This window comes from Bufo gargarizans, unplaced genomic scaffold (assembly GCF_014858855.1).
Source record: "Bufo gargarizans isolate SCDJY-AF-19 unplaced genomic scaffold, ASM1485885v1 original_scaffold_1922_pilon, whole genome shotgun sequence".
In the NCBI taxonomy this organism is placed as follows: Eukaryota; Metazoa; Chordata; class Amphibia; order Anura; family Bufonidae; genus Bufo; species Bufo gargarizans.
Window position 1 is genome coordinate 36,612 of NW_025334571.1, and position 19,978 is coordinate 56,589.

At 44.0% G+C, this 19,978-nt stretch overlaps 1 protein-coding gene across 3 annotated transcripts; it reads left to right on the forward strand.

The window, feature by feature from the left end:
* The first annotated feature begins 329 nt into the window (after positions 1–329).
* On the forward strand, positions 330–16,722 carry LOC122923796 (oocyte zinc finger protein XlCOF6-like). Of its 3 annotated transcripts, none has more exons than XM_044274641.1 (2): positions 330–372; positions 14,088–16,722. In XM_044274641.1, exon 2 carries the CDS (start codon positions 14,120–14,122, stop codon positions 16,565–16,567), a length of 2,448 nt encoding a protein of 815 aa, XP_044130576.1. In that variant the 5' UTR covers positions 330–372; positions 14,088–14,119; the 3' UTR covers positions 16,568–16,722. The 3 variants fall into 3 exon arrangements, with proteins under 3 accessions (XP_044130576.1, XP_044130575.1, XP_044130574.1); XM_044274640.1 differs by lacking the exon at positions 330–372 and adding an exon at positions 762–817; XM_044274639.1 differs by lacking the exon at positions 330–372 and adding an exon at positions 7,250–7,303.
* The last annotated feature ends 3,256 nt before the right edge of the window (positions 16,723–19,978 follow it).

Below are 19,978 nucleotides of genomic sequence, written 5' to 3' on the forward strand. Positions count from 1 at the left end.
CGGATTTATCTGACTCACGAACTGCTGCCGGCTGCCCATAGACTTCCAGGCTGCTGAACTCCACCCTAGTGCACGCACATGTTCCTGCTCTCCTCTGCCGCTTTTTAGCTCAGTATTGTATTTAGTCTGTGTGTTATGTCCTATAGGTTCTGACTCCAGGAGGAGAAGTCCCCCCGGGAGGTGTCCAGAGGAGAAGCTCCCAGCGAACCATCAGGTAGATGGAGCTGAAGTTTCCCCAGAATCTGACCAGAAAGGGACTGAACCAAAGACCATTTTACATTTCTCTTCTTCAGGATGAAAATCTGCTGGATATTAAGGTTGAGGTTAAAGATGAAGCAGAAGAGGAGACGGATTTATGGGGCGATCAGCAGGGTAAGGAGGGGGGCTGTCATGGGTCACCTGGATACTACTCCCATCATCTCATCATCACATGTGATAATCTCTCCGGTTCCTGTGTGTTTCCTACAGATGGACTCATAGAAGGAAATCCCCCCGAGAGATGTCCCCGTCCTCTGTATTCCCAGGACTGTCCAGAGGAGAAGCTCCCAGAGAACCATCAGGTAGATGGAGCTGAGCCCTATACACATCTATATAGGGGGGTCCTGCAGTCATAGAGGGGTCATAGATGGTGGGGGTCTCTTATGTGGATCTGTTAGATCTCCCACCTGTCTGCTGTATTGTCCTGAATTGTTACAGATGACAAATCAGGGGGAAGATGTGACTGATATTAAAGTGGAGGATGAAGAAGAGCGGATGATGGGCGATCCCCCGTGTAAGAGTGAGGTGGAGGAGGACATTCCAGTCCATGTGACCACAGGTATGGAATCATGAATGGAGGAAGGGAATTGGGAGGTTTCTTCAGGTGAGGCTCCACCTTAGAGCTGCAGTAAAGGAGCCCTCCGGGCAGTGACCCAGCTTTGAGTCTTGAAATAGCAGTCTAATGGTTTTATACTAGTAAAGGCACCGGAGACATGTAGTAATGGCTGTTATACCTCAGGTAGGTGTCATCAGATACCGGGTGTTATAGATGACATTACTTCTACACTATAAAGGCTGGAGACATGTAGTAATGACTGTTATACCTCAGGTAGGTGTCATCAGATGCCGGGTGTTATAGATGACATTACTACTACACTATAAAGGCTGGAGACATATAGTAATGGCTGTTATACCTCAGGTAGGTCTCATCAGATGCTGGGTGTTATAGATGACATTACTACTACACTATAAAGGCTGGAGACATGTAGTAATGGCTGTTATACCTCAGGTAGGTGACATCAGATGCCGGGTGTTATAGATGACATTACTACTACACTATAAAGGCTGGAGACATGTAGTAATGGCTGTTATACCTCAGGTAGGTGTCATCAGATGTCGGGTGTTATAGATGACATTACTACTACACTATAAAGGCTGGAGACATGTAGTAATGGCTGTTATACCTCAGGTAGGTGTCATCAGATGCCGGGTGTTATAGATGACATTACTTCTACACTATAAAGGCTGGAGACATGTAGTAATGGCTGTTATACCTCAGGTAGGTCTCATCAGATGCCTGGTATTATAGATGACATTACTTCTACACTATAAAGGCTGGAGACATGTAGTAATGGCTGTTATACCTCAGGTAGGTGACATCAGATGCCGGGTGTTATAGATGACATTACTTCTACACTATAAAGGCTGGAGACATGTAGTAATGGCTGTTATACCTCAGGTAGGTGACATCAGATGCCGGGTGTTATAGATGACATTACTTCTACACTATAAAGGCTGGAGACATGTAGTAATGGCTGTTATACTTCAGGTAGGTGTCATCAGATGCCGGGTGTTATAGATGACATTACTACTACACTATAAAGGCTGGAGACATGTAGTAATGGCTGTTATACCTCAGGTAGGTGACATCAGATGCCGGGTGTTATAGAGGACATTACTACTACACTATAAAGGCTGGAGACATGTAGTAATGGCTGTTATACCTCAGGTAGGTGTCATCAGATGCCGGGTGTTATTGATGACATTACTTCTACACTATAAAGATTGGAGACATGTAGTAATGGCTGTTATACCTCAGGTAGGTGTCATCAGATGCCGGGTGTTATAGGTGACATTACTTCTACACCATGGATGTCAAACTCATGGCCCTCCAGATGTTGCAAAACTACAACTCCCATCATTCCCTGATAGCTGTAGTATGCCCAGGCATGATGGGAGTTGTAGTTTTGCAACAGCTGGAGGGCCACGAGTTTGACATCCCTGTTCTACACTATAAAAGCTGGAGACATGTAGTAATGGCTGTTATACCTCAGGTAGGTGTCATCAGGTGCCGGGTGTTATAGATGACATTACTTCTACACTATAAAGGCTGGAGACATGTAGTAATGGCTGTTATACCTCAGGTAGGTGACATCAGATGCCGGGTGTTATAGATGACATTACTACTACACTATAAAGGCTGGAGACTTGTAGTAATGGCTGTTATACCTCAGGTAGGTGACATCAGATGCCGGGTGTTATAGATGACATTACTTCTATACTATAAAGGCTGGAGACATGTAGTAATGGCTGTTATACCTCAGGTAGGTGACATCAGATGCCGGGTGTTATAGATGACATTACTTCTATACTATAAAGGCTGGAGACATGTAGTAATGGCTGTTATACCTCAGGTAGGTGACATCAGATGCCGGGTGTTATAGATGACATTACTACTACACTATAAAGGCTGGAGACATGTAGTAATGGCTGTTATACCTCAGGTAGGTGACATCAGATGCCGGGTGTTATAGATGACATTACTACTACACTATAAAGGCTGGAGACATGTAGTAATGGCTGTTATACCTCAGGTAGGTGACATCAGATGCCGGGTGTTATAGATGACATTACTACTACACTATAAAGGCTGGAGACATGTAGTAATGGCTGTTATACCTCAGGTAGGTGACATCAGATGTCGGGTGTTATAGATGACATTACTACTACACTATAAAGGCTGGAGACATGTAGTAATGGCTGTTATACCTCAGGTTGGTGTCATCAGATGCCGGGTGTTATAGATGACATTACTACTACACTATAAAGGCTGGAGACATGTAGTAATGGCTGTTATACCTCAGGTAGGTGACATCAGATGCCGGGTGTTATAGATGACATTACTTCTACACTATAAAGGCTGGAGACATGTAGTAATAGCTCAATATTTTTACTAAAGACCAATTGAAAAAATGATTTTCTCTTTCGCCTATGACGGCACCCCTGGAGAGACCGGCTCCTCCTCTGGACAGGATTCAGGAACCAGAACGCCTTTTAAAAGAGGGGACCTCCCCTCCAGCTCTGTTTCCTGTCCTAAGAGGCAGGAAGGAATCGGATCGCCGATACTCTATTAGAGCTGCGGGGGCCCCGGCAATTTATGCAAGTGAGGAGGGTTACCCCGAGCGGCTTAGGTCTCCATGAGGAGTCGTTGCTAAGTTTGGGCTCCAGAGTCTGTCCCTCACCTTCCGTCCCCTTCCCTGGACCTGGGGGGTTTGTACCTCTGGGTCTTCTGCGAACCTCTTCGGGCGTGTTCACATGTTCCGCTGCCGGCCCGCGTGTGTCTGAACTTCCGGGTGCGGCGGTGGAAGAAAGCTGACGCTGCGGACCGGAAGGGGAGGTAGCCGGCAGCGCGTGCCGAAGGACAAAATGCCCAGCCAGCTCACTGCCATGCGGACTGAAGAGCTGTCAGTTTCCCATTCCGGCTGAGTTTGCTGTGTAAGGAATGGAGCAGGTTCAGCGCGCTGGTACCACCAGTAATACATCAGTACCACGCTGGGGTAAGAGGTGTCATTCCCCAGCAGATTTAATTTACTATTGCTTATGGGGTTATGTTTGTTTGTGCCTAGGTGTCTAAGGAGTCTTCCAGGAAGACCTTCAGAGCTAAAGAGAGCGGGTGTGCGGTTTGTAAAAAGAAGCTACTCTCTGCATGGGCTAAACCCCTTTGTCAAGGATGTGTCAGCAAGTTAATGGAGGAGGAAGCTCCATCCTTGGATCAGTGTACTCTCTGCTGATTCCCCCCTATTTGGTTATCTTTGAGGATCCGGTAGTTATTTCTCCTGATCCTTCTTTTTTTACCAAAAGTCTCTTCTCATTTTCACCGCTCTCAGAAGATAGTGCTACCTTCCTTCTGTGCCTCCCCCAAGAATGAGAAGGAATCGGAGTTCCACTGCCTAGACGTTAGGAGGTGTATTTTACTGTATCTAAAGATCACTCAGCCTGGAAGAGCCTCCTCTCGTCTGCTGCTTTTGTTTCAGGGAGCTAAGAAGGGTTCTGCTGCCTCTTCTCAGACCATTGCTAGGTGGATCAGACAGGTCATTGCCTTAGCTTATTCTTCTATTATTATTAAAGCGCCATTCATTCCATAGCGCTGTACATATGATAAGCGGTGCACATACATAATACAGACAAGTGCACTAATCATAAACAAGACGAGTTACAGACTGGTACAGAGGGAGAGGGGGCCCTGCCCATGAGGCTTACAATCTACATGGTATGAGAGAAGGACAAAGTAGGTGTGGGTGAAGCTGGGCATGGCGGTATAGCGGCAGCAGGGTCACTGGTTGTAGGCTCTTCTGAAGAGGTGTTTTTTCAGGTTTCTTTTGAAGGATTCCACTGTCGGTGAGAGTCTGATATGTTGGGGTTCCAGAGAATGGGGGATGCACGGGAGAAATCTTGGAGTCGATTGTGGGAAGAGGTGATAAGAGGAGAGGAGAGAAGGAGGTCTTGTGAGGATCGGATAGTGTGTGTGTGTAGGGGTATATCGGGGAAAGGAGCTCAGAGATGTAGGGAGGGGACAGGTTGTGGACGGCCCTGTATGTATTTGTTAGTACTTTAAAGTGAATTCGCTGGGCAATGGGGAGCCAGTGAAGGGATTGGCAGAGAGGAGAGGCAGAGGAGTAACAGGGGGAGAGGTGGATTAGTCGGGCAGCAGCGTTGAGGATAGATTGGAGGGGTGCGAGAGTGCTAGATGGAAGGCCACAGAGGAGAGTGTTGCAGTAGTCTAGGCGGGAGATGATGAGGGCATGTACAAGTATTTTCGCAGATTTAAAGTTAAGGAAAGCACGGATGCGGGAGATGTTTTTGAGTTGTAGGCGGTAGGTGTTGGAAAGGGCTTGGATGTGCGGTCTGAAGGAGAGGGCAGAATCCAAGGTCACTCCAATGCAGCAGACTTGGTTGACCGGGAAGAGTGTGCAGCCATTGCTCGTGATAGAGAGGTCTGTTGGGGGGGTTGAGCAAGATGGGGGAAAGATGAGGAATTCTGTCTTATCCATGTTAAGTTTTAGAAAGCGAGAGGAGAAGAAGGATGATATAGAAGATAGACATTGTGGGATTCTGGATAGTAAGGTGGTGTCACGGATGGTGTAACAGAAAACAAGAAGTAACAAATAAGGATCCAACTGGCTTGATCCAAAACTAAGGAACAAAAGGGTAAGCCCTATTAAAGCCCTGAAGATCTCCCTGTCTTCTCAGCCCATGCAAAGATCTTTATGATAGAAGGTTGCATGTCCACGTGCCTAGACTGAGTGACACCTGCAAACCCTATAATAGTGAGGGGACACGACCACCGACTCCCTGCACTTAATACGGAGGGAGTCAGGGTCACCTAGAATCAAGCCTACAGGAAAACAACAAATACAGACATAGACTTATCTGAAGAAGCAGCTGTAGCAACTCCAAGCTGAGAACACAATCCAGGATGTAGTATAAACCGCAAAGTGAGGCAGTATGGGAGGAGATATATAGGGAGGCAATCACTGCTAATAGATGACAGCTGGGAGAGGGAGGAGAGATGTCAAAGCGAAAGCAAAAGAACATCATACAGGAGGTACTGAAGAACGTCTATCAGAACTTCTCAGAGATCTGGCGGTGACAGGTGGTGATGTCTGGACCAGAGAGGTAGATTTGTGGGTCGTGAGCGTAGGAGTGATACTGAAAGCCATGGGACTCTATGAGCTGTCCCAGGCCAAAAGTGTAGATGGAGAAGAGCAGGGGTCCTAGGACAGAACCTCGTGGGACACCAACAGAGAGGGAATGAGACGATGAAGTGGTGCGGGAGTGGGAGAGCTAAACGTCCGGTCTGCGAGGTATGATGTGATCCAGGAGAGGGCCAGGTCATTGATACCAAGAGATGAGAGTTTGCAACAAAAGGGAGTGGTCGACGGTGTCGAAGGCAGAGGACAGGTCGAGGAGAAGGACTAGTTCCGCCCTTGGGGTTTGGGGCTCACTCTACAAGATCAGTCTCCACATCATGGGCAGAGAGAGCTTCAGCTTCAATTGAGCAGATCTGTAGAGCAGTTACCTGGAGCTCTCCAAATACTTTTTTTTAGGCACTATAGACTGCAGCTACCTTCTAATGAGGGTCTTTCCTTTGGCCATAAGGTGCTGCAGGCTGTAGTCCCTGACTAGAGATAATTCTTGCCTATTCTCCTGGGGGGCTGTCATAGGCGAGAAATAAATATTGGATTACACTTACCGATGACAGCATCCAGTTAATTTCCATTTCCATATATAAAAAATTGCTCTCCTCTGCCGCATTTCAGCGCTCAGTATTGTATTCAGTCTGTGTGTTATCTCCTATAGGTTCTGACTCCAGGAGGAGAAGTCCCCCCGAGAGATGTCCCCGTCCTCTGTATTACCAGGACTGTCCAGGGGAGAAGCTCCCAGAGAACCATCAGGTAGATGGAGCTGAAGTCTCCCCAGAATCTGACCAGAAAGGGATTGAACCAAAGATCATTTTACATTTCTCTTGTTCAGGATGAAAATCTGATGGATATTAAGGCTGAGGTTAAAGATGAAGCAGAAGAGGAGACGGATTTATGGGGTAATCAGCAGGGTAAGGAGGGGGGGCTGTCATGGGTCACCTGGATACTACGCCCATCATCTCATCACATGTAATAATCTCTCCTGCCCCTTTGTGTTTCCTACAGATGGACTTATAGAAGGAAATCCCCCCGAGAGATGTCCCCGTCCTCTGTATTCCCAGGACTGTCCAGAGGAGAAGCTCCCAGAGAACCATCAGGTAGATGGAGCTGAGCCCTATACACATCTATATAGGGGGGTCCTGCAGTCATAGATGGTGGGGGTCTCTTATGTGGATCTGTTAGATTTCCCACCTGTCTGCTGTATTGTCCTGAATTGTTACAGATGACAAATCAGGGGGAAGATGTGACTGATATTAAAGTGGAGGATGAAGAAGAGCGGATGATGGGCGATCCCCCGTGTAAGAGTGAGGTGGATGAGGACATTCCAGTCCATGTGACCACAGGTATGGAATCATGAATGGAGGAAGGGAATTGGGAGGTTTCTTCGGGTGAGGCTCCACCTTAGAGCTGCAGTAAAGTAGCTCTCCGGGCAGTGACCCAGCTTTGAGTCTTTAAATAGCAGGCTAATGGTTTTATACTAGTAAAGGCACCGGAGACGTGTAGTAATGGCTGTTATACCTCAGGTAGGTGTCATCAGATGGCGGGTGTTATAGATTACATTACTACTACACTATAAAGGCTGGAAACATGTAGTAATGGCTGTTATACCTCAGGTAGGTGTCATCAGATAGCGGGTGTTATAGATGACATTACTTCTACACTATAAAGGCTGGAGACATGTAGTAATGGCTGTTATACCTCAGGTAGGTGACATTAGATGTTGGGTGTTATAGATGACATTACTACTACACTATAAAGGCTGGAGACATGTAGTAATGGCTGTTATACCTCAGGTAGGTGACATCAGATGCCGGGTGTTATAGATGACATTACTACTACACTATAAAGGCTGGAGACATGTAGTAATGGCTGTTATACCTCAGGTAGGTGTCATCAGATGTTGGGTGTTATAGATGACATTACTTCTACACTATAAAGGCTGGAGACATGTAGTAATGGCTGTTATACCTCAGGTAGGTGTCAACACCTCTAAGGCCTGTATTGCACCAACAGATTATCTGACAGATTTTCTGACCTTTCATTGGTCAGATGGCCTATTACACACACAGATCTTTTGTTTCACACACCAACTATTGGTCTCATTGGACAGATATTGGTCAGATAATCTGTTGGTGTAATACAGGCCTTAGTAATTTAGAGATCAGGATTATTAGATGACCAGCACAAGTACCAGTCACACAGCTAGAAAAACAATTAACCCTTTGTGACAGAACGGCTCAATATTTTTACTAAAGACCAATTGAAAAAATTATTTTTAGCCCCAAATGAATAAAATGCAATCATAGAAATAATGTTCCCCATACATAGTCTTTAAATGTATTTTATTGGGATTTTATGTGATCGACCAACACAAAGTACAAGTCTGTGTGAGGTTTCTCTGCCGAAGCGTCTGTGAACAGCAATTTTTAAGTCTTCTCACAGACAAGACTAAACCCTTCCATTGTAGCTCTGGCTGGATGTTTAGGGTTGTTGTCCTGCTGGAATGTGAACTCCTGCACCAGTCAGAAGTCTTCTGCCGCCTCTACCAGGTTTTCCGCCAGGATTGCCCTGTATTTAGCTCCTTCCATCTTCTCATAAACTCTGACCCGGTTTCCTGTCCCTGCTGAAAAGAAGCCCCCCCCCACAGCATGATGCTGCGACCATGTTTCACGGTGGGTATGGTGGGTTCAGGGCAGTGGTAGTTTTTGTCACACATAGCATATTATATTTGTGCCAAAAAGTTCCACTTTGGTCTCCTCTGACCAGAGCACCTTCTTCCATGTGTTTGCTGTGTCCCCTACATGCATTGTGGCTTTCTTGCCACTCTTTCATAAAGGGCAGATTGGTGGAGTACACAACTAATAGGTGTGCTGTGGACAGATTCTCCCACCTGAGCTGTGGATTTCTGCAGTGTGACCATGGTCCTCCTGGCTGCTTCTCTAATTGGTGCTCTCCTTGCTTCGGCTGTCAGTTAAGGTGAACGGTCATGTATTGCTAGATTTGCAGTTGTGCAATATTCCTTCCTTTTTCGGATAATGGATTGACCAGTGCTCCGTGAGATGTTCAGAACTTTGTATATTTTTTATAACCTTAATCTGCTTTACACTTCTTCACAACTTTATTCCTGACCTGTCTGGCGTGTTCCTTGGTTTTTCATGATGCCTGATGTTCTCTTACAAACCTTAGAGGCCCTCACAGAAGAGCTGGAGTTATACTGAGAATACATTACACACAGGTGGTCTCTATTACTAATTAGGTGACTTCTGAAGGCAAAGGTCACACTGGATTTTATTTACGGGTATCCGATTACAGGGGGCTGAATACAAATGCATGCCACATTTTTCAGATATTTATTTATTAAACATTTTGAAACCATGTCTTATCTTCTTCTCACTTCACACAGACATGTGCTTTGTTGGTTGATCACATAAAACCCCAATAAAATACATCTACGTTTGTGAGTGTAACGTGAAGAAATGTGGAAAAGTTCACGGGGTATGAATACGTTTTATGGCACTGTATAAGACCTACATTCCGAATACTGCGCCTTCTTTATGAAAGACCCCAGCCAGCCTACACCGCTTCATGGAATGTTCGCTACGCCTTGCCTCCAGGATGTATGAGGAGAGGGCTGAGCGAGCTGAAGTTTAAAGGGGAGCTATACCCTGTGGTTTATATACTTCATGGGTTACCTGAAATGCTTTTATTTTGTAGAGCTAAGACCAAGAGGAGAGAGTGTTCCTCAAGAAACCTGCCCCCGCATGGCTTACACCATTGTATAAGCAGTGAGTGGATAAGGTTATGGAGGAAGAATCCCCATCTCTCAGTCAGAACATTAGACGTGATTAGGATGGAAGTATCTACTTCTTTTAAAGCTTTTGAGAATCTTCCACATTATCTGGGAAGTTAGCATCTTCTATTACTGTATCCGACTCTGCCTCCTCTGATGAGGAACTCCACTTCCTCTTCTGACTATGAACTATTCTTCAGAAGACAAAGGCAGACTGGGAACTTAATGTGGCCCTGGAAAAAAACTAAAAGTGGCCCCATGTTGTAGGCAGGTCCAAATGAACAGAAGACGGGATCAACAATACCATAGTGCAAAACACCATCCCAGCAAAACCAAATAACACAATGTAGCACAATATACTGCCCCAAAAGATGTCCCTCTGTGGTGGCCATCAATAGCTATCTGTCCTCCTCTTCGAGTAATCTATGGAGAAGAGGGCTTAGGAGGTGAGGTGTGGGCCATGTTCGGTCGCTGGCTGGGTACCCGAGTACCTGATTCTCACAGCATTAGTTACTGTTGACACCTCATTAGGTACCCGGTCAGCAGCAGAGAGGAGAACTTGAGTGGCCCCTTGGGCCATCCGCCCACCGGGAAATTTCCCTGTAGGGTGTATGGCTAATCTGCCCATGGACAGGGATACTCTGATGATAACTGGGATTTCTTTGTAGGAGCCAGTCAAACTTAAAAAAAAAAGTCTAATTAACAAAGACGCAGGATCACCGGGCCTGAGAAAAAGGGGAACCCTGATTTTTCCCCCCAGGCTTGTGAAAACATTTTGGCAAGCTGTTAGATGAGGAGCATAGTAAAGCATAGTTACCACCTTCAGTCCCTGCCCCAGAAAAATTCTAAATCTCAGATTTACATTTAAATTCAGGAAGAGGTTCTGCAGTAAACCAGGAGAAACCTCAGGGAGATAAATCCGTACCTGGCGTGTAAGGAAATTCAGGTCGGAGTCCATCCAATCCGCAATCAAGTATCGTTTCAAGGACTGTGTGATGGGCACAATAGTTATGAAAGATGCTTAGTATCACGTGCCGATTCTTCATTTTCAATATCGTGACCTATCGTTTTGGAGTCTGCCAAGCCCCCAGAGTGTTCGCGGCGAGACCCGTCGGTCATTGGGTTAAAGAGGTTTTCAGGTTTAATGTTTCCTCCGCTCCAGATAAATAGCATGGGATGCATTTAAGGCTTTTGTTGGGGGTTTGGGTTAAAGGGGTTCTCCAGGCTTTTACTATAAATATCAGATCGGCGGTGGTCCGACGCTTGGCACCCTCGCCGATCAGCTGTATGAAGGGAAGGCGCGTGCACTGAGCACATGCCGTCTCCCTTCCTGGTCACCGCTGCTGCTGTCTATGGCAAAGCTCTTCTGTGAGCGGCGTCACATCTTCTGTACTTTATTTCACACCATCAACACGGATCCATCTTCAATATCTTTTCTTACGTGTTTCGATCATAACGTCTTAGTCACAGCCGGGGTTACACTAATAAATGCCATCTTTACATACTGTCCAGTCTGAGACTCCCAGCATGCACCTCTCACTATGGGGGGAGCGCCAGCCCCTGTGGTTACCAAACCTTAGTGAAAACAGATGGAATTGGAAACCTGAGCATGGTGGAGAGTCACTCCTGAAGTGTTAGTAGGTGAGCGATGGTGGGATGTTATGTCCGTCAGTACGCCTCTCCTTCCTCATCTGAAACCATCTGGATTGTTCTTGTGATGTTGTATGAAATGTTTGGAGGCCGAGGAAGGGTTAACTGCACTTTTGCTGGTGACAAATGCTTCCGCAGGGCAGGTTGTGCAGCCACGTACTGGACACTGCAAAACGTGTGAGTTATTCCCTAGGTATGTAGTGGAGCAGTGGATGTAGGACTGGATCTGCGGTGCAAGATGGAAACAGGTGCCGCACTTCCAAAAACCTGCAAGCTTTGCAGATATTGTGTCCGCACTTATGGGAACCATTCACACTAAGCCAAGTAGCCGCAAACAAACTGGGTGACCCGGAGCTGATAAAGCGTCTCATATCTAATGCTTTACATCTACAATTACTGCACATTTTCATTCTTTTTTAATCAGTTTTTTGGATTTAAATATTTACAGTGGTCTTGTCTGAGGTGAAGTCCGTCCGTCCACGTAGCGTAAACCCGTCTCGTGTCATCCAATACACCGTAAAAAAGCCGCCCCTATGAGTGAACTTTATAGGGCAAAGAGAAACTGCTCCACTGAAGGTGGGACTACAAGTACCAGACTAACTGAGCGAGGCTATCCCGGGTGGACTGTCCATCGGGCAGCGCAGAATTAACATGATCAGCGGTGATGGTAAATCCAAAGCACAGAGCGAGACGCAGTCAAATACCGTGAACAATTCCAGGAAATACAGAGGATATTTGATCATTTCTCCCCATTCTGAGACAAGGCCACGTGCCGGATAAAACTGCCGCAGAAGGAGCGCAGATTGTGCCTAAGAAGCCCCAACATTGGGACCGCAAAAAACTGCGGATACTTGGCTTAGTGTGAATGGTTCTCATAAGTGCGGACACAATATCTGCAAAACTTGCTGGTTTTTGGAAGTGGTGCATCTTCTTTAGGGCTCATGCACACGAACATGCCATGTTTTGCTGTCTGCAAATTGCGGATCCTCAAAATACGGATGCCGCCCATGTGCCATCTGCAATTTACGGAACAGGCGGCCCATTATAGAAAAGCCTATTCTTATCCGCAAAGCGGACGAGATCAGGACATGGTTATACATTTTTGCGGGGCCACGGAGCGGAGTAACGGATTCGGACAGCGCACAAAGTGCTAGATGAAGAGAAAACCGGCACTCCTATAAGTTTCTAAATGATTCTCTTTATTGGTCACTCATAAATACAGTGACGCGCGTTTCGGCACGTACATGCGCCTTTGTCAAACAGTGAGTGTACAGCTGATTGCAAAGTAAGAAAGTGAACAAGGATTTAAATAGCCCGCCCCGTGTCACATGACCTAAGCATGACGTTACCAGGGAAACAGTGGGCGGTAACAAAGCAAGTGAAAAAAAAATTTAATGAAATGCTATGGGATGGGCAATAGTAGGTTTTTGTTGCGTATGGTAGACTTATGCTTGCCAAAGCGGTCTTTCATGCGCATAGTAGTTTCCCCTACATAGCAAAGACCACGCGGGCACTTCAATAGATACACAACAAATGTACTGTTACAGGTAAAGTGTCCTCTCACTGGGATCTGTTCCCCGGTGTGTGGGTGTGAGATGTGCGGCCCTTTAATAACTGGGATCTGCTCCCCGGTGTGTGGGTGTGAGATGTGTGGCCCTTTAATAACTGGGATCTGCTCCCCGGTGTGTGGGTGTGAGATGTGTGGCCCTATAATAACTGGGATCTGTTCCCTGGTGTTTGGGTGTGAGATGTGCGGCCCTTTAATAACTGGGATCTTCTCCCCGATGTGTGGATGTGAGATGTGCGGTCCTTTAATAACTGGGATCTGCTCCCCGGTGTGTGGGTGTGAGATGTGCGGCCCTTTAATAACTGGGATCTGCTCCCCGGCATGTGGGTGTGAGATGTGCGGCCCTTTAATAACTGGGATCTGCTCCCCGGTGTGTGGATGTGAGATGTGCGGCCCTTTAATAACTGGGATCTGCTCCCCAGTGTGTGGATGTGAGATGTGTTTTGGCGGCTCGGATGCGGACCCATTCACTTCAATGGGGCCGCAAAAGATGCGGACAGCACTCCGTGTGCTGTCCGCATCCGTTGCTCCGTTCCACGGCCCCGCTAAAAAAATATAACATGTCCTACTCTTGTCCGTGCTTTGCGGACAAGAATAGGAATTGATATTGCTGGCTTCCGTTCTGCAAATTGCGGAAGGCAACAGGGGCGGCTTCTGTTTTTTGCGGACCACAAAAAATGGAACGGTCGTGTGCATGAGGCCTTAGGCTAAATCTGCAAGCAGATCCTCAACATGCAAACTGCAGAAACTCAGGAGACGTTCAAGAGTCAGCCTTAAATTTCTACAGCAAATACATAGCGGAGAAAGGAAAAGGTGTATTCCTCACATTCCTGATGGATCTACTTCTGACTGGCACAAAAAATGTATTTTATATTGTATGTGTCTCTCCAGCCTAAGGCCAGATTCACATCAGCTTATTATGGACATATTATCCATCTGTATTGTGCACGTGTCCCGACCACAGGTTCAGCTGACATCAACTCACAGCATCATAGATACATGTGCACGTAACATAGATGGATATGTCTGTTACATGTGAATCCAGCCTCATTGGAATGTGATACATTTATCCAATTGTTTTAACAAAAAAAATCATAGAATCTATTATTAATCTCAACAGAAAATCCCCGTGAGAAGCCTGAAGGAAACATCATGTTATCTCTAGATTATAAAGAAGATGAAGACACCAGGCAGCGCTCTTCAGGAGAAAACTTCATTACCTGTAATGTACATCCAGGACTTCACAGTGCAGAGCCAGCAAATAATTCCCCTAAGAATGAGGAACTTTCTAATGACCAATCACAGATTAACCCAAGTCCAAATCTTTCATATAATCATTCTAAACATGAGGAATCTTCTCCTGACCAATCACAGATTATTACTCCAAATATAAGGCAGAAACTGGGTAAAAGGTTTAATTGTGAGGAACGTGGAAAACAGTTCAGATATAAGTCAGAGCTTTCTATACACAGAAGTCACACAGGAGATAAGCCATATTCATGTTCAGAATGTGGGAAATGTTTTCCATATAAATCATTGCTTTTAAGACATGAGAAAATTCACACAGGAGAGAAGCCGTATTCATGTTCAGAATGTGGTAAATGTTTTAAAAAGAAGTCAAGTCTTGATCAACACACAAGAATTCACACAGGAGAGAAGCCATATTCTTGTTCAGAATGTGAGAAATGCTTTAACCAGAAATCAAGCCTTGACCAACATAAGAGAATGCACACAGGAGAGAAGCCATATTCTTGTTTGGAGTGTAGGAAATGTTTTACCAAGAAATCATATCTTGATAATCATAAAAGAATTCACACAGGAGAGAAGCCATATTCATGTTCAGAATGTGGGAAGTGTGTTACAAATAAATCAAGTATTGAACAACATAAGAGAATTCACACAGGAGAGAAGCCATATTCATGTTCAGAATGTGGGAAATGTTTTAACAAGAAGTCAAGTTTTGATCAACACAAAAGACTTCACACAGGAGAGAAGCCATATTCTTGTTCAGAATGTGAGAAATGCTTTAACCAGAAATCAAGCCTTGAACAACATAAGAGAATCCACACAGGAGAGAAGCCATATTCATGTTCAGAATGTGGTAAATGTTTTAACAAGAAGTCAAGTTTTGATCAACACAAAAGACTTCACACAGGAGAGAAGCCATATTCTTGTTCAGAATGTGAGAAATGCTTTAACCAGAAATCAAGCCTTGATCAACATCAGAGAATCCACACAGGAGAGAAGCCATTTTCATGTTTAGAATGTGGGAAATGTTTCACAGAAAAAAAAAGTCTTACTATACATCAACGAATTCATACAGGAGAAAAACCATTTTCATGTTCAGAATGTGGTAAATGCTTTATCAGGAAATCAAATCTTAATAAACATAAAATAATTCATACAAGAGAGAAGCTATATTCATGTTCAGAGTGTGGTAAATGTTTTACAGATAATTCATATCTGGTTGCACATCAGAGAATTCACACAGGAGAGAAGCCATATTCATGTTCAGAATGTGGGAAATGTTTTAACCACAAATCAAGTCTTGATCAACACAAAAGAATTCACACAGGAGAAAAGCCTTATTTATGTTCCGAATGTGGAAAATGTTTCACAGAAAAAAAAAGTCTTACTATACATCAACGAATTCACACAGGAGAAAAGCCATTTTTATGTTCAGAATGTGGGAAATGTTTCACAGAAAAACGAAGTCTTACTATACATCAACGAATTCACACAGGAGAAAAAACATTTTCGTGTTCAGAATGTGGGAAATGCTTTAACCAGAAATCAAACCTTGATCAACATAATAGAATCCACACAGGAGAGAAGCCGTATTCATGTTCAGAATGTGGGAAATGTTTTGGACATAAATCAGACATTTTAAAACATGAGAGAAGTCATACAGGAGTGAAGCCATATTCATGTCTGGAGTGTAGGAAATGTTTTATAAAGAAATCACATCTTGATCAGCATAAAAGAATTCACACAGGAGAGAAGCCATATTCATGTTCAGAATGTGGGAAATGCTTTAACCACAAATCAAGCCTTGATCAACATAAAAGAATTCACACAGGAGACAAGCCGTATTCATGTTCAGAATGTGGGAAATGTTTCATAGAAAAAAGATGTCTTACTACACATCTGAGAATTCACACAGGAGAGAGACCATTTTTATGTTCAGAATGTGGGAAATGCTTTGTCAGGAAATCAAATCTTCATCAACATAAGAGAATTCACACAGGAGAGAAGCCATATTCATGTTCAGAGTGTGGTAAATGTTTTACAGATAAATCATATCTGGTTGCACATCAGAGAATTCACACGGGAGAGAAGCCATATTCATGTTCAGAATGTGGGAGATGCTTTAATCAGAAATCAAGCCTTGTTCAACATAAAAGAATTCACACAGGAGAGAAGCCATATTCATGTTCAGAATGTGGGAAATGTTTCACAGAAAAAAGAAGTCTTACTACACATCAGAGAAGTCACACAGGAGAGAAACCATTTTCATGTTCAGAATGCGGGAACTGCTTTACTAAGAAATTAAGTCTTGATCAACATAAGAGAATCCACACAGGGGAGAAGACATGTTGATGTTTTGTGTAAGAATAATGTTTTACAAAGAAATTAGTCGTTCAAACTTGCAGACTTGTGTGTTCATTTTACCTCATTGTGCCAATATTGTATGCAAATGAGCAACAGAAGTCATACTCACAAGTCGCTAGTAAAAAAAACACTTGTTTCTTTTATTTCTTTTTACTTCATTCCAATATAAAATGGTATATCATGAAGGATGCTGAGAAAGACATCGTTCACACCTCACACGACCCCTTACTCATGCGTGCAGTTAGAGAAGGTGGGATTTTTATAGCACCAACAGCTGATACTTATATACAAAATACATCGCCATAAACAACCCTAACATATGAAAGTGATCAATCGTATAAATGCACTAAAGCTACAAATTTCATTTAACCCCTTAGGTATTAAAGACTGGAGTTTCACTATCCAAAAGGTCTCCCTTTGTAACAATTAACAAGCCTTTGAGACAAGGCATGTATTCTGTGTGGGTGGCTTCGCTATGTGGACGATGTGTTCATGCTATGGAGGGGTGATGAATCTTACACAGTTTGTTACCCATTTAAACGAGTGCCATAATACCATCAAATTTACGTTATGATGGAAATGTTATTCACTTTTGGATGTTGAATTACGGCGCATAAAGAGAGGATTTGAGACTCTATTCACAAAGACCACAGATCGAAATAACCTGCTGCTTCATTCCAGCCACCGCGCCCCTCACATTTTTTCCAGTATCCCTAGGAGGTCACACTGGCCAGAAGGATATCTCGTACAGATAAAATATATGAAAAAGTCTATTATTATTGATGGGTAATACATTTATACAGAGGGGTTTTAAGAAAGAGGTGAATGAAATTGAAATAGAGGTTGGTAAAAAAAACAAAAAACAAGACAGGACATCGGACAAGTTAAAAAGAGGGAGAAACAAAGAAACAATTTGTGTGTTTCCAAATATGATCGACATTCTAAACTAATAAAAAATATAATTCAGAAATATTGGGAGGTCCTAAGACATGATCAAAAACATGGGGAATGTTTGTTGATAACCCCCTTTTTGCCTCTCTGAATAACATGCTGATTGGATGTGACAGACGCCCTAAAAAATGGAAAGACAGCGTTTCCTTGCAACTCAGAGGAGGGGGCGTTCTCCCTGCCTGAGCTTTGGGAATTGTAGTGCTATAATTATCCTTTTCCTGTCACACTAACGCCAATCGGCGTCAGTGCGACGGCTCCCTCAGGTCCCACTAACGCCGATCGGCGTCATCTCGTGAGACCCGAGATTTTGTGCGCTGTTCGGAAGTTATACTACAGCCTGCCAGCGATGATCATTCACTGGCAGGCTGTAGATGTTAAAATAATCGTATCAGAAAGGTATATCAGACCCTGTTTTGTTGACAGCGTCTGATATACCTGCTACCTGGTCCTCTGGTGTCCCTTTTGCTTGGATCGACCACCAGAGAACACAGGCAGCTCTGTAAGTAGCACCAATCACTACACTACACACACCCCTGCCACTTATTAACCCTGATCACCCCATATAGACTCCCTGACCACCCCCCTGTCATTGATCACCCTCCTACAAGGCTCCATTCAGACGTCCGTATGTGTTTCGCGGATCTGCAAACTACGGACATCGGCAATGTGCTTTCCGCATTTTGCAATTGCGGACAAGAATAGGACATGTTCTTTGTTTTTGCGGAATGGAAGTGCGGACCCGAAAGTGCAGATCCGCAATTCTGGATCCGAGCGGGACAAAGTCTGTCCCCATAGAAATGAATGGGTCCGCAATTCTGTTCCGCAAAAACACAGTAAAATCGCTGCGGCGCTATAAAGATCACTTTTGAGGGGCATGGTGAGTTTATAGAAGATTTTTTTTGCCACAAGTTAGCGGAAATTTTAAATTTTATTTTTTTCTTACAAAGTCTCATTCCACTAACTTGTGACAAAAAGTAAAATCCTATGGCTGCAAAAAAGTGTCTCACATGTGGTATCGCCGTACTCGGGAGAAGTAGGGCAATGTGTTTTGGGGTGTATTTTTACACATACCCATGCTGGGTGAGAGAAATATCTCTGTAAATGACAACTTTAAAAAAAATTTTATACAAAGTTGTCAATTTATAGAGATATTTCTCTCACCCAGCATGGGTATATGTAAAAATACACCCCAAAACACATTGCCCTACTTCTCCTGAGTATGGCGATACCACATGTGTGACACTTTTTTGCAGCCTAGGTGCGTAAAGGGGCCGCAAGTCCAATGAGTACCTTTAGGCTTTACAGGGTTGCTCACAATTTAGCCCCGCCCAAAATGCCAGAACAGTAAACACACCCCACAAATGACCCCATTTCGGAGAGTAGACACCCCAAGGTATTCACTGAGGGGCATAGTGAGTCCGTGGGAGATTTTTATATTTTTTTGCCAGAAGTTAGCAGAAATCGAAACTTTTTTTTTTTCTCAGAAAGTGTCATTTTCCGCTAACTTGTGAAAATATAAAAAAAAAATCATACACGAACTCACCATTCCCCTCCGCGAATACTTTGGGGTGTCTTCTTTCTAAAATGGGGTCATTTGGGGGGTATTTATACTATCCTGGCCTTCTAGCACCTCAAGAAACATGACAGGTGCTCAGAAAGTCAGAGCTGCTTAAAAATGCGGAAATTCACATTTTTGCACCATAGTTTGTAAACGCTATAACTTTTGTGCAAACCAATAAATATACACTTATTGGATTTTTTTTATCAAAGACATGTAGCACAATAAATTCTGACACAAACTTGTATAGAAATGTTATTATATTTGAACAATTTAACCAGAGAAAGTTAAAAATACACTTTTGTTTGAGAAAATTGCAGCCTATTTTGATTAATATCAGAAAAACGAAAAATGTCAGCAGCAATCAAATACCACCAAAAGAAAGCTGTATTTGTGAGAAGAAAAGGAGGTACAATTCATTTGGGTGCCAAGTTGCATGACCGAGCAACTTGGCTTTTTGTAAAAAAGGGCCTGGTCACTAGGGGGGTATAAACCTGTGGTCCTTAAGTGGTTAAAGGTGACGCTGTACCCCACACAGGGAGACAGGATACAAATTAAGGATTTTGCAACGTGCGAGACATGTAATGTCATATACTGCTTGAAATGCCCATGTGGTAAGATATACACTCACCTAAAGAATTATTAGTGCCACCATACTAATACGGTGTTGGACCCCCTTTTGCCTCCAGAACTGCCTTAATTCTTCGTGGCATTGATTCCACAAGGTGCTGATAGCATTCTTTAGAAATGTTGGCCCATATTGATAGGATAGCATCTTGCAGTTGATAGAGATTTGAGGGATGCACATCCAGGGCACGAAGCTCCCGTTCCACCACATCCCAAAGATGCTCTATTGGGTTGAGATCTGGTGACTGTGGGGCCATTTTAGT